This window comes from Haliaeetus leucocephalus, unplaced genomic scaffold (assembly GCF_000737465.1).
Source record: "Haliaeetus leucocephalus isolate CR32 unplaced genomic scaffold, Haliaeetus_leucocephalus-4.0 Scaffold687, whole genome shotgun sequence".
Lineage (NCBI taxonomy): Eukaryota > Metazoa > Chordata > Aves > Accipitriformes > Accipitridae > Haliaeetus > Haliaeetus leucocephalus.
In genome coordinates this window covers 4,001,769-4,016,382 of record NW_010973123.1, presented here as the reverse complement: position 1 = coordinate 4,016,382, position 14,614 = coordinate 4,001,769, and the positions used below count along the sequence as shown (strand labels likewise).

The window sequence follows — 14,614 nt, the reverse complement described above, 5'->3', positions numbered from 1 at the left end:
CCGCACCAGGCTGAGCTGCTGGTGCCACCCCGTGGTAGAAGAGGCAAATCTGGACACCACGGTCCCTGGGGACGTGCCCCCGGGCAGAAGCCAAGGCACCATAGTGGTCCCTGGGGACCATGGCCCACCTCTGCTCTGAACACCCCAGGTGCTTGTCCATCACCTGGGGACCTTGCAAAGCCCCTGTATGAACCCTTATTCCCAGGTCAAAAATGATTATAGGGAACAGCTTTGAGTCCTGGGTTTCTATCTTTGCTAATGACAGCAGACAAACCTAATCGGCTACCCACTTCTCACCGAGTTTTAATATTCTTTAACTTTTTAGGAACCATGATGCATTTTTTTTTTCTACTTACAATCTGTGTTGCAAAAACCTTGTTTTGCCTTTCAATAAAGCTATTAGGAGAACAACATGTCATCTGGAGCCCCAAAGGGGAACCGAGCATCCGACAGGCCATGCCATTGCCCAGCCAAGGCTGTCATGTGCCTCTGGGAGGCTCCAAGGAAGCTTCTAGTCCAATACCTGGATCACACACTTCCCGATGGCGCTCAGTAGTAATGACAATTATTTTAGGGATCTCTTCAGCACAACCACAATATTTCTCTGCATCGCGCTCTGTTGCGTGGGGCTTCTCGCCTGCAACCCAACCTGAGTGTCCCAGGAGCAAGAGCACCCAAATGTCATGAAAAGTTCAAACCAACATGGTGCCGTGAGCAGCGAGAGATGGATCCTTGGCTTTTCACCTCATGGTATTTCCAAAGACTTCTACAAACCCTTTGCAAACAACGGGTCTCCCTGACATCTGCGAAGGGCAAGGCAAAGCAGTAGGCTTCCATCTGCGGTACAATGGCTTGCACCTCCACCAGAACGTTCTGAGGAGCCCAGGCATCACAAACCAGTTGGAAACCCTTGATCCAGGCAGTATGTGAATAGTAGTCATCAGGAACAACTAAGTGCGCCTGCAGGCTCTCCAACTAAGAACTTTCTCAAGAGGCATGAACAAAGGGAGCCGTGCTGTGGGTGGAATAGGTACCCATTACCTCCCTTGCACGGGGAGCTAGACACATAAAGCTCTGGAAGGTCAAGTAGCTCCTGGGTGAATGGTTTCCGAGGAAAGGGAACCTGATTTCAAGGTCTACACAGCCCAGACAGTCATTCTGCAAGGGCTGCGAGCAGCGGTGGGGGCAGCTCAGAGGGCAGACACCACTATACGCTCTTTATCCATTCGCACAGCTGAAATTAAAGACTGCTAGCACGAGGAACTGAAGCATCAGTGCCTGAGCAGCCCTCCCCAATGCCAGCCCCAGGCGGGTACTGGTGGCTCGAGGAGATGGGAATCGCTCCTTCACACACTCACCATAGCGATGCCCGTCTTCTGGTGGTGGCCCACGCCTCCATCCACTGCCCGGACAATGAGGATGTATTCAGATTTGGCCTCCCGGTCCAGCAAAGATGTTGTCGTGATTTCTCCTGCAGCCACAGGAGATGAGAGGGATTAGAGGTGTTGTACGGTGAACAGGGGCACCGGTGAAAAACAGGGGACACTCAAAACCAGAGACAGGATCCTTCACAAATGGGCCCTTCTTTCTGATTGTTTCAAATAGATGGACCCTGGAAGGGTCAGCTTGTCAGCAAGCTCCTGCAAACGTCGTGTTGTGTCTTCCCACGGGAGCCTGTGTAACGACTGCCTGCGATCCCTTATGCTCGTTCCTGCCCGTAACGAACCAAAAACGATGCCAGCAAGGGAAGGCGGGCAGCATCTCCTTAGCTAATGTAAGCCCTTGCAGCCAAAGCCTTTTCTCAGGTGTCAGTCCCACCAGGAGCTGAGCTTTCACCGATGCCTCTGCCAAAGCTCTCATGGTGACCGAGCAAGGGCTGGTGGCTGAAATCTGGTGAATTCCTTAAATTGCATTTCTCCTAAGCAGGCTGCTCAGGGGAGAGGAGGGAAGGGCAGGGGAAGGAGTGAGGGTGAAAGAGGAAAAACGGTGGGGAAAAAAAACCAGGGGAAATTCAGGAGAGGGAACGGAAAGGAAAAGAGGGAGAGCGCGTATGGAGGCTCACCTGAGCGAGCATTGATCCGAAAATGTGAGGAGCCCTCCAGGGAGTAGATGATCGACTCTTGCCCGTACTCCCTGGACCGGTCCATGTCCGTGGCATTGAGAAACAGCACTGTGGCTCCTTGGGGGAAGCAGAATCGAGGGCTGGGACAAGGCATTTGCAGCCTGGAGGGGCTCTCCCCAGCTGCCCCGTCCTGCCACACCGCTCCTGCACCCACCTTAAAGAGGTCACCTGGCCAAGGGGTCCCCTCGCCCGCATGCACAGTGGGGCCAAACCCCCAGACCCCACGGCTATAAAACTCTGCCAGGTCTCTAGCTTTTGCCTCCCCCAAACCCCATCACCTACCCCGTTCTGGCTGTAAGACCCCCCAGGGCCCTTCTGCTAGCCTGGAGAAAGAGCAGGGGCATGCTCCGTACCTGCCATAATGTCCTCCATGACTGTTATAATGTAGGAGGGCTTGCTGAACGTAGGCGGGTTGTCGTTTTCATCCTGAAGCAAAGAGAAGGTCAAGAGGCAAAATGGTGAAGTAGCTGCGAAAGCCTGGTACGGGGATGCTCCTGGCCAACTCCATCTCAAGATGTGGCCAGCTCAAGGCATCAGCACGGGGAAGAAGGCGTTAGGGGTAAGGCACCGCAGGTCTGAGTACACGGTTTCACTGCAGAGGCAGCTGAGGCTAAGGCAAGTCGATTGTCAGTGACTTGGCTAAGCCGTACAGTGGGGACAATAGCGACTAGCTCATTATCCAGCATCCTGGGCAATACGCAATAGGTCTGAGGAACCGCTGCCGTTTGCAGCCCAGCATCCTCGGAACTGCTCCTCCCTCCACCGCAAGCTCCCGGGAAGACTCAGACGCTGCACGAAGCCCGGCAGCATCACATTCCTCCCTCTCGGAGCGGCACACGAGTGGCTTAGTGCTCCGGGTCACCCCGGCCACGAGGCCACCACGCAGACTGGACTGGCCAGGGGAGCTGCTGAGCTTTTGCTGCCTCTGTTGAAGTGGAGGAATGCTGTGGGTGTTTGCAGAAAACAGCTACAGCATTTTCAGGGGGGGAAGCTGGTTTGCATACCGATGTGCTCCCGCCAAGCCTGTCTCTGCCAGCGACTATGGCTGGCCTGGTGAAACCAGGCAGGAGCAATTGGTCGAAACATCCCTCAAAACAGATTTCAGACCAGTTTAAAGCTCCCCCAGGGAGGCTTTAAATGCTGTATAAACAATGTTAAGAACCTGCCTTAAATGAACCAAACCGAACCGCCTACGGAGGGAAGGATGGAGCCGCCAGGACATTAAAACACCGTTATGGACTTCGCCGCTTCCCTGGGGCTGCTCTGGAGACATTTTCTACCTGGAGGCTGCTGATGGACCTGCAGGCTCAGCTTCTCCTGCTGCCACCAAACTTGATATTTGAGGCAATTTCACGTGCCAACGATGCCCATCGTACTGCAATTAAATTGCCATCCTCTGCCCTTGTTGACAGAAGCAGGTGGTCTTTAATCAGCCTTTGCATCACTCAGCTTTCACTGTGCCTCCTCCGAGGGTAATGAGCAAATTGCCGGCTGCCCGGGGTGCTGTCCTCACCATCCCTCCTCCTCCTCGCACAGCCGGGTTGGGGTCACCACCCCAGGGCAAACCCAGGAGGTCCGGGCAGGTTAAAGGCAAAGCAAAGGGAGATTCTGAACACGCATCCGTGTGCCACCTGCAGCCGGACCTGGGTGAGCTGTGCCGTGGTCCCGGCTGGGTGGACGCAAGCCAGAGCAGATGCCGTGCCGTTTCGTTAGCGGTCCCGAGTTCATCAGGCCGTGCTCGGCACCGCCATGGCCCGGCAAGCCGGCTCCCGGGGAGGCAGGGACTCGCTCCTGGCCGGGTCTCCATCTGGCCGGAGCTGGCATGACCTGCCTGCAGCACGGTACATGGCTTTTCTACTTGAGAAGGACATTTCCCACTTGAGCAACCTGAATTCCAAAGCTCCCCTCTGGAAACCTTCCCGCGTGCCTCCTGCAGCACCCGCAGCGATGCCAGATGGGACCCGGCACGTTTCCTCCACTCCCACGGGAAAGGCCATCCAGCTAACCACCTAAAACCAGCTTCCCACGTTCCCCTGACCCTCAGCCTTCCTCCCTCACCCTTGGATAGCCATCATATCATCTTCAGGGATGCTGAGAATCACAGATGTTCATGCTAAGCACACAACCCCCTTTCCTCCAGACATACGCATGCTATAAGTCGCTGGCTCATCGCCCCGAACAGGGCGTCAGCGGCAGGGAGTGAGGCAGAAACTTATTAGCAGTGATATTTCCCCGGATCCTGGCATGGCGCGTGCTATTAGTTCTGATTCGGCGGCTCCCTCTACAAAAGCGTATTGTCCCCTAATGGGAAATCTACAAGGCGAGTTTGACTTCTTTATTAAAAACCAACAACCAAAGGATGAAAAAAAATTACCTCCCTCCACACTCACTCTCGTTCTGCTTTTTCACATATCTTGTTCCTCAAGTGTGGTTGTGAAACACTTCCTCCTCTTTTTCTTCCTATTTTCTGCTTTTTTTCCACTTGAGAGAAAAGCCCTTTGGTTCAGAGTGGGAAAAGTGACAGCTACTCAAAACCCCCCAGTGTACAGACTCAACCCAGAGGAGATGACCCACTGAAGTGTGGTCTTTAGAAAGAGGTGTTTATGCTGTCTAAAGCACAGTGTGGGAAGGATGTATTTAGCCACCACTAACCCCGTGCCCAGAACTGCCTTATTCTCCCTCTCCCGAGCACGGTGAGGGAGCTGGAGGAGAGGCATGCTCATGGGACTTCATTCCCATCCTATGGCACCGTGGACTTCATCTTCTTTGCCTTCCCAGACTGACGCTGCCGCCAGCCCGGCTTAGATCCCATCACCGCGAGACTGACGGGTTATCAAGCAAACTGTCTTCATCACTGATACCTCCCTCCAGACGTCCTCAAACCACAACGTGCCTCAAAGTGACAATCCGATCTAATCTTCCCAAGGAACGCTGCGACGCTTTACCTCTCCCAGCAGCAACCCTTCCTCGAGGGGGTTTGCACCTACGCTGGCGCGTGAGATGCACGGCGAAGCCCGCAGCCTGGCTGGGACAGCCAGCGTTGGGGAGATAAACAAGCAACTTCCCATGATTGATTCAGGGCCTGATAATTTCCGACACTACATGTGCTAACGCGCAGCCAAAGCTCTCTCCTCTGCATCCGAGCTGCAGCGAGCGTCTCTGGCTATGGGGGCGGAGAGCATCCCAGCCAGGAGTTCCCTGCGAGCTAAAAGAAGGGCTCACTGGGTGCTCGATGAACCTCCCTGGTTGAAAGTAAGGGCAGAGAGTAGATCTCCACCCCGTCCTCAGCTCTAGTCCTTGCCCTGTGGTTAGCTGGGGCTCCTACCATGTTACTTCCAGTGGCTTCCCTGTGCATTGGGCGCAGTCAAGGAGAGGGAGGAGGTGCATAGGGTCAGGACAGCCTGCCTGCGCTTGTCCGTGGTGACAACCCCTCAGAGACACTCTCACTCGCCCTCTGTCACTCAGACCTTCCCAAATGTCAGAGACGGCATTTCTTTAACCAATACGTATGACACGTATGTACCTGGGACACATATGACACATATATACATATGAGACATATGTAATTGCAATCCACGTGTACACAGCCACGGAGCAGGGTAGTCTTGCCGGGTTATTGATGGATTACCGGCACTGCTATGGAGCAATTGCAGGGAAACCACGACAGGACCGTTGGGTGCCGTACTTACAAACACCTCGATGGTGATGGGGATGGTGCTGTTGAGCGGCGGGTTGCCGGCATCCTTGGCCATCACGGTCAGGTAAATAACCCCGTTGGCCACCTGCTCGTAGTCGAGGGGGTGGTTCACGCTGATCACTGAAAGGATGGAAAGCAGGGCGGTCAGGGGGGCATTCACGCACCGAGCAGGATGGCGGGTAGGCTCGGGGGGTGGCCCATGCACACCACCTCCCCAGGGCCAACAGTGCCTGCTCGAGGTGGCAATACTCCGAAAAAATGAGTGCTAGGCATTACTGAGCTCCCTGCACTGACATAAACCGGAGTGAGCTCTACAGCCACAGAAACGTGGCTCTGCAGCAGCTTGACTCAAGCCCTGCTGGAAAGGACTGCGCTGCAGGTGAGATCGGGACAAGCAGAAGAGCTGCTGGAGCAGCTTCTTAAAGCTTGCTGACATGACTGCTTGCAGAGGTGTGAGCGCAGCCCGAGCTGCTGCTGCTCATCAGCGGCATTGTGGCCCTAGGAGCGGCGCTTACCTCCGTACCCTTCCGACACCGTGATGTCAAAGTAGTCGCGGAAGGCAGATGCCTGGACGATGCTGTACGTGATCTGGTTGTTTGGAGGGGAGTCCTCATCAGATGCCTAGGGCGTGAGCAGAGGGAGTAAATGAGCACGGGAGCTGTGCTGGCGATGTGCAACGGGAGAGGGCCGAGGGGACGGGAGGTGCAGGCTCGGCCCAAGGAGGATAAAAAAAGCGATGGAGGAAGATGCACTCATCAGGGGGCCCGAGGGGGTTTGTAAACCAGCCTCCCCTCCCATTCTGCCTCCCAGGAAGGACTCGCTGGGTGCCCCTCTCCCGCCTCCCTGCAGCACTCATTCAGCCTGGTCCCACAGAGGGAAAGTCATGCTTTTGCATCATGGCAAAATTTATTCTTGTGCTGAAGGAGCAAACAACATTCCCTACCTGCCTACCCTCCACAGCAGAGGCTTACAGCTCCAACAACAGCAGAGCACCTTCCCCTCCATGCCTGCTGACTTTACTGAGCAAAGCAAGGCCATAGGGAGGCAGCGCCTGTGCCCTGGGAGAAGCCCCAGGTCCTGGGGATGCCGTGTAGGCACAGGTCTTAGAGGAGAGGAGAAGGAGGGAGGAAGCCCATGGCTGTAGCACTGCACCCAGTTGCACTTTGCAGTAAAGCACAAAGGATTTTTCAGGACGGATGTAGGAGGGATGGCAGCAGGGGTGGAGAGGGACCTAACCCGCTCCCGTCTCCCCACCGAGCATCCTAAGCGAAGGAGCCGCTCCGGTTCCTCACCCGGAGCCGGACCACCTGGGTGACGGAGGGCTCGTTCTCCCGCAGGGCCCCCAGGTATGCCTCCTTCTGGAAGGTGGGGACGTTATCGTTGACGTCAAGGACGTTGATCCGAACGCGCCCCGTCGTCTCCTCCCCGCCGCCGTCCCGGGCAATGATGGTCAGGGTGTAGCGCTGCGTGGTCTCGAAGTCCAGCCGAGCCGTCAGGAGGATTATGCCCGTGTCCTTGTCCAGCGAGAAACTGAGGGGATAGGAAAGGAGCGGGAAAGCCCCGGTGATCACACGCTGGAGATGGAGAGATGGGGTGGCAGCAGCCTGACAGCGAGCACTGAGGTGGGTGAAGTTCATGGCTTTCTTCTGAGGGATATTAGGTCCCAGAGCATCTTCAAGAGCTCAGCGCAGGTGGTGGGGTAGAAATCCTCAGTGCTGCTCTACAGGCTGAGAAAGTGGGCTCAGAGGCCCCTAAATCCCTTCTGCTGGGCAAGCCACATGCCTTCCCCAACTGCTCACGATGAGCGGGTCGCACGTGGTGCTCCAGGGCCAACAACTTGCTGGCAAATGCATTTATTGGTCCCAAGCAAGGCTAGGGCCTGTAGGTCCCGATTTAGCAAAGCGATTAAATGTGCTGAGCATCAGGCATGTACTGAAGTTAACTCATCCCTTTGGCACACAGCATGGTGGGGTATCTCGTAGGTAGGACATAACAAATACCCTTAATTGCCATGTGGCTTCTTAGCAAGGTTAGAAGGGGATTTCATAGAATCAAAGTCATGCTAGTGGTTCAGTCACACTTACCGGTCAGGGTCATCGCTGAAAAAATAACTGACTTTCCCGTATGTGCCTACGTCATTGTCAGTTGCCTGAAAAAAAAAAAAGTTAATAAATAAATGAAAGTATTTCTGGCAACGTTGCATGAGACACACTAGTGAATCTATTACATCCTCTTCACCTCCTTCTATCCAGGTGCCAGCGGGGTAGCACCAGCGCAGACCTTGTGCACTGCCATTTATCACCCGAGAGATGCAGGGCTGGGGCTGTGTGTGCTTACCTGGATTATCCTGCACTTCCCTGACTCGCAGCCTGCTCTAGATCACAGCCCTCCATCAACAGCTCCCAGCATCCCTCCCCAAACCTTTGGCAGCGGGAAATTTTATGCCTACTTACTTTCCCTGACACACTAAGCTAATCTGGGAGGCGCAGGTGAAATAAAGGTCTCCATGGACAATTCTTGCCGGCCACCCATCCTGGCTCCATGAAGCCAAAGAGCTGGGACCCCACATCCACAGCTCTTACCGTTCCCTGCGCATTCAGGGCTGGCAGCATGCCTGGGGCCATGGGGAGAGAAATAAAAACCCATCCCCGCTTCAAAACTCCCCCAGGCTAAAATACGGACCGGGAAAAGCAGGGAAAGGGATTTAGACCTTGCTTTCCACAAGCAGCGCCCACCAGACAGCCCTTCTGGGGGTGCAATCTGCTGCAACCCCACCGACGGACCGATGCCTCTTGGGATGCTGCGGCGCGGGCGTGCGGTGCCGGCTCTCAGCCAAGCCATTGCCGGCGGCAGGACTGGATGCACGAACGCTGCTGCCAGCTGCTGAAGCTGGAGCAGGCTGGTCACGGCTAAGCAACCAGCACCTTCTGGGGAAGGTGTGTGAAACTCAGTGTGTCAGCTCTGGATGAGCAAGGCAAGATTTATGGGTGTTTTAAAGTCTTTTCTCTAATGAATATATAAAATATGCATGAGCACCGGCAGGAAAAAGGAGCAGAAAATTTTTTTTTTGAGTGAGGAAAGTGGAATACAAGCCCCAAAATATCCTTTTTCTCCCCCAGTATATTTTGTAAATTGAGTCCTGTCTGGATTACTTAGACACCAACAGGTCTGTGAAAAAGCAGGGTCAAAGACACATTTTATGTCCAGATACCATCAAAAGGCTGTATTTTAGGACTGGCATGGAACACAACCCGCTCCTGAAACCTTCCTGATTTATCGATGGCCTTGATTACCCTTGACAGCAGAGTAGGAGCTTGAGCTCATCAAACCGCTTTACCCCTGCACACTGTTTACCTGCCACACCACAGGGTGGCAGAGAGGAAAAGGCATGAAAACTAGCCAGAATTAATTCCTTTTTTTCTCCCCAAACACTGCCCCAGCTCAGGTGGTAATTTCCTGCTGCTTTATGCCAGCCAAAGGGTGCGCTGGTGGAGCCAACCTTTCAGACCTACTGATTTTCCCGATTTTCCTCTCCACTGCTAAGATGCGATTTACTTCTCGCGTGCATTGCAATTACATTCAGCAAAATGGAACAAACCTGCCAAAATCTGCCCGGAGAGATGCCTGTCGAGCAAGCAGTACCTGCTCCTGGAGGGCCAAGCCCCATCTGGGGTGCATCTTGCTCTTTAGAGGACACCAGGGAGGACATCTACGAAGATGCCCCATCCCAGGCAGAGCCTGGCTGCTTTTCTGAGTGGAAACTCCTGGGGAGGAGGATCAACCGTCTGCCCATCCCAGCTTCCCTCAGCAAATTAATAATGGTATTAATCCCCCGTCCTAACACCTGCCGCCAACCCAGGTGGCTGCGAATCGCGGTAGCAAACCCCCAAAGCCAACAAAGGCCCTGGGTCCTCTCTCCCCCAAATCCTTGAGCACTTTGAGCATCCTCAGCATCGCCTGGTATGAGCCAGCCCTCAATCCCCCAGCCAGGGTTTTTCCCAGCCTTTACTTCTACGCCCACAACCTCTGCGAACCCCTAGGTCCCATTAATCCCTAAGTGGCGAGTCTGAGAGCGGAGCTCAGAAAAGCATTTTCCATGCACCCGGATCGGCTGGTGATGTGATAATGATTTACAGGGGGCCTGACAGTGCCACAAAGCATGGGCAAAACTAATTCCCTTCATTTGGCCCCGTACAATTGCACTTGTAAGTGCTTATTGCGGTGACAGACAACACTGGGAAAGTGTAATTTTCTTTTGCCGGGGAGAAAAACATAGAGGGAAGGAGGAAGGTTAAAAGAAGGTTAGCAGAGAGCTGCTCGGCCTGGGAGGTGGTGGGACCTTGGGGAGCTGAGCCAGGAGGCTGTGCTGGACCCCAAGCTGCGGTGATGCCGGGCCAGCCAAAACTGCCAGCAAGGCAAAGCAACCCGCTCACGAGGAGCCAGGAGGCCGGGCAGCCTAACTCTGCCCCATACACCACCTCACCAGCCGGGCTAATTAATTACCCTGATTTACACCAGGGGAGGTGGAAGGTGATGCCTGCTTAATGGCTTTCCTGGCAACTGAACATCATGGACATAATGCAGGGCAATGGAGCAGGTTATCTGAGCGTGACAGGGAATATGCAAAAAGCAAACCGATGCACACTCAGCATATTTAATTTTGGATCTATGCTCGTTTCTACATTATCAAACTTTTTCCCTCTAAGGGTAAGAAAGATGCTCAGATGCTTGAACCTCCGGGGAGGCGACCCACCCCCCAGCCTTTGCAAAGCGATCCCGAGGGCTCCCAGGGAGCACACGCATCCCATGTGCAGAATACCCCAAATCCCACAGAGCCGACGGCTTTGCGGGGCATTTTGCAATCCCTCGGGACCAGCTGTTTTCCCACGGCTCACCCCCCTCGCCGACTGGTTGTCCCCCCCGGCACACACGCATCTATCCCCACAGCTGGGGGAGGAAAGGCATCTGGCTGGAAGTTTCCTGGGGTTCCACCTGGAGAAGCAATCAAATGGCTTTTACGGCTGCTCCTCTCCTGCCCAGAATATTAAAGCAGGATTTGCCCACTGGAGCCTGCAAAAGGGCAGGATGAAAACGCGGGTCCACATCTGTACTTTTATGAGCTGTCACCGGCGCAGCCCATTTCCAAAAAAAACCACATTTGCACAGCTAAACTCCGGGAGAGCAGCAGGAGGAGGAAGGCTGGATAACCCAAAGGATTAATTTACTGAGCTGCAGCACGGCGTGGGCACCCGGCACGTGAATCCCAGGCTCACAAAAATACCCACGGCCCAGCTCTCCGTCCATCTCCATCCCCCAAGCACAAATATTTCAGATGCCTTCCTTTTGTCCCGCTAAGGGCCATGGCGTCCATCCTTTCCCACCGGCTCCCAGGCCGGCAGAGCCGGAGACAAAAGCGAGGAGCCGGCGAGCAGTTCTGCTCTCGTGGGCAAATCTGCAGGAAAGGGCATGTCGTCCAATTTGTTCGGGAAACAATAGCAATGTTTGACATGTCATCAGGATTGATGGAGCAGAAATTTACATGGGAGAACTCAGTTTTAAACAGCTCCACGGAGCTTCGCCGGTAATGGTTTCGACATTCATCATCTGCCGAGCCCCACTCAATGACTCCTTAAACTGCCCGAGATTAACTCTACTCACAGCAGCTTCAGGGAGCGCGGCAGGAGGAGTGGGGAAAAGCTTGAAGAGCCTTTTGGGGCAGCACCGATCCCCCTCAGAGCCCCCGGGATGGCCGTTGTCCCCCCAAACCTGCCAGGCAGGGATGAGCAGCCGGAGGTTGGTTGCAGGGGTGAGAAAAGCGCGTTGGAAAGACGACTCGCTGCTGTCTGGATGAGATGGGCTGCCATGTCCTGCCTGCCTGAAGATAGCTCCGTCAGCACCAAGGGACCCAAATCCTTCCCACCGTTCCACCTGCGCGGGGCTGCCGGAGCGGGTTCCAGCTCGGTTTGGTCTCGTTCGCCCTCTTTGTTTTCCCTCCCCTACCTCGCATGCAGAAACCAGGAAATAAAAATTGATGGGGAACAAATTGCTTTGGCCAGAAGCTCTCTGCTTAAAAGAGTCGTAGCTGGAAAGCAATTACCGAATGTCAAAAAGCTGTCAGGGTGCCGGAGTGACCGGGCGTTGAGTCTCGTCCCGCCGCTGCCTGCCTGCCTGCTCCCCTGGCCACACCGGCTGGGCAGCGGGGAGACCAAGGCACTGCCATAAATGAAAGCAAATGGAAGGAGGACTCCCATCTGCTTCCTACTTTTTTCTGGTTTTCTAGGAAAATGAGGCAGATGCCATCATTCTTTGGGGCGGACTGGGCAGCCACAGGCTGCTCGGACTGTGGTACAAGCAACCCAGGGTGGGGAGCCTTGCCCTGTCATCATACCGATTTTTGGAGCTGCTTAAACCCGCATGTGTTAAGCGGCGAGCATCCCTTCTTAAATGCAACCTATTGCAATCTTCAGGTCCCGGCAGAATAACAGCTAGCCTCTGGTATCCACCTGGCTTGGGATCTGATTTGTGATTTGGGGGAGAGAAACGTGAAGGGCCAAGAGCTTCCATGAGAAGCAATTGCTGGGCTGCAAAACCCGATCAAGAAAACCAATGGAAAACCTACTTAGAGCCATTACGCCCTTCCCAGACGGAAAACAGCTCTTTCGCCGGCATCACCTGCCCCGACCGCGCTCTTTCCCAAACCTTTAAAGAGCGGCTGCCTGGTGGGAGGTGGCAATCAGGTGCAAGCAGAGCCCGGCGGCTAGCCGGCATCACCGCGCCAGAGTCCAGCGGTGCGATTAGCTGGGAAGGAGGGAGGTGGGAGCGGAGAACCGGGGTGATGCCGGGGTACCGCTGCTGCCGTTGCCTTCCCCAGCAGCTCCAGACCACGCGCCAAGCCTGGAGCTCAGTCGCTGCTAAGGACCCCAGAGGGCTGCGCTGAACCTGGTTCGGGGGGGGAAAAATAGCCAATCAACCCCCCTGGGAATTGCAGAGCTTTTCCCCACCTCTTCTGCCAGCCACCGGGGAAAACAACAGCCTCCTTGATTGTGTTTTATAACAGCGGGCCCCTGCAACGTCAGCTCCTCGCGAGCGAGGTTAACACTTGCCTGGGCAGCCTTGATTTAGCAGGGAGTAATTTACTGTAGCCGGGCTGTTGCAATGGCTGGAGACCAGGGTTTAAAATGTGAGCTGACGAAGAATGGCCCTCGAGCGAGAGAAGCGGGCTTCTCGAGCGTGGGTTTCTACCGCACAAGGTGACACCAAGACCATTTAGACGCCTGCCTCGGTGGGTTTTACTGGAGCTCCACGCTGGAGCTGGGCACAAGTACTCCACTAATGAACCGTATTGATTTCATATTCTCCTGTTGTCCACCTAAATGGCAAGCGGCACATCTGATAGATTAAATAACCACACAGTTGCCTGGCTTGACATCTCAATCACTTTACTGTTGGGTCTCTAATGAATTTTACAGCCCAGCAAAATGGAAGAAATTAAGGTCAAAGTCTGGTGGAGGAAATATAAATCCCCGATGATCTCTGAAGTATTCGCAAGAGCTCCTGGAAGCTAGCTGCGCCTCCCACCATTTGCAACTCCATTTCAACCAGGTGACGCGCATCATCTGGGGCACAGCAGGGAGAGGGGGGACGAAAGGGAAGGACGAGGGAAAAGCCGAACCAGTCCTTGCCTGGAGATAGACACAAACTTGTTGAATCCTGGCCTGGAGAAAGGGAACGGCAAAGCCCAACCTTTGTCCAGCAGGAATGAAGATAATTCACCCTGAATCTGGATGCAGCCCATGGCTGCTCCGAGTGTGAAGCAAACCCAGCCGGAGAACGGGCTTTTGAGTTTGTCAGCAAGGGGTAGCAAGCCCAAAACACATCCCTACCAGGCAAAGGCATTCCCAGAGAGAGCAACGGGGATGCTCCTTGTTCAGCCCAAGGAAAACCGTGGTCCAGAAGCCACAGGATGAGCTCTAGGAAGACAACATCCTCGCTCCCCAGGAGCTGGAGACTACATCCAAGTCAGACAACAAGCAGCCGCTTCTCAAGGGTGTTTTAGGGGATGGAGAGCCTTAGCTTTACTCCTGTGACCAGAGATACCAAAAGAGGTTTGGTTATAGGACACAGCAGCCAGCCATGGGAAGATCAAGCAGAGCCTACAGCCCGAGGCAGAAGTGGCCTCTGGGCGGTGCGATGGATCTCAGGAGGCTGATTTACACATCTCGTGGCTCCCAAATGCCCTGTTTAGGTAAATTAGCCTCCCCTTAACACCCCAACAGCAGCTCCTCAGCAGCATGAGGGGCTGCACGAGGTCATCTGTCCACAGGGTGACATTGCCTCTGTCACAGCATCGCTTCAGCTAGTGGCACCCGCTGGGTGCCGATTCGCGTGGGAGCTCTTTGCTCGAGGAAACAGAGTCCTGGCTGCTTTGGGAGAGACTTGGGGGCTAGGGGCATGGGGGAAGCCAGCTTGGAAAACAGATTAAAATCCCAGGGGAAGTGGCTCTGTTGGAGCTTTGCTGGTGGGAAAGCACAATGAGTTGCCCGTGCTCAGAGGTGCGGAGGCTGGGAGAGGACATATAGAGGTGAAGACGGCGATTGCCCTAAAGGGACTGCCGAGAAGGATGCGTGAAGCCGGCGTGTTCACACGGCAGCAAGCGTCACCTTGGGAAAAACTGTCCCTTCATCTTCCAGCCACCGCCCAAAGCACCAGGCAAAGCCAGCAGCAAGGGAAAACCACCCAAACCCATCTCCTACTGGGAACACTGGGAAGGCTGAGGGGAAACCTGCTGCGCTGCT

The 14,614-nt window shown here is 54.7% G+C and overlaps 1 protein-coding gene across 1 annotated transcript in view; it reads right to left on the bottom strand.

Moving 5' to 3' along the window:
* Positions 1 to 14,614, bottom strand: part of CDH23 (cadherin-related 23) — a 205,391-nt gene that overhangs the window by 58,099 nt on the left and 132,678 nt on the right. The window contains exons 14-20 of the mRNA XM_010580010.1: positions 7,904 to 7,968; positions 7,112 to 7,349; positions 6,335 to 6,440; positions 5,812 to 5,939; positions 2,476 to 2,548; positions 2,063 to 2,179; positions 1,359 to 1,471 (exon numbers count right to left, since the gene is read on the bottom strand). Coding sequence (XP_010578312.1) covers positions 1,359 to 1,471; positions 2,063 to 2,179; positions 2,476 to 2,548; positions 5,812 to 5,939; positions 6,335 to 6,440; positions 7,112 to 7,349; positions 7,904 to 7,968 — 840 coding nt within the window. The remainder of the gene's footprint in view (positions 1 to 1,358; positions 1,472 to 2,062; positions 2,180 to 2,475; positions 2,549 to 5,811; positions 5,940 to 6,334; positions 6,441 to 7,111; positions 7,350 to 7,903; positions 7,969 to 14,614) is intronic.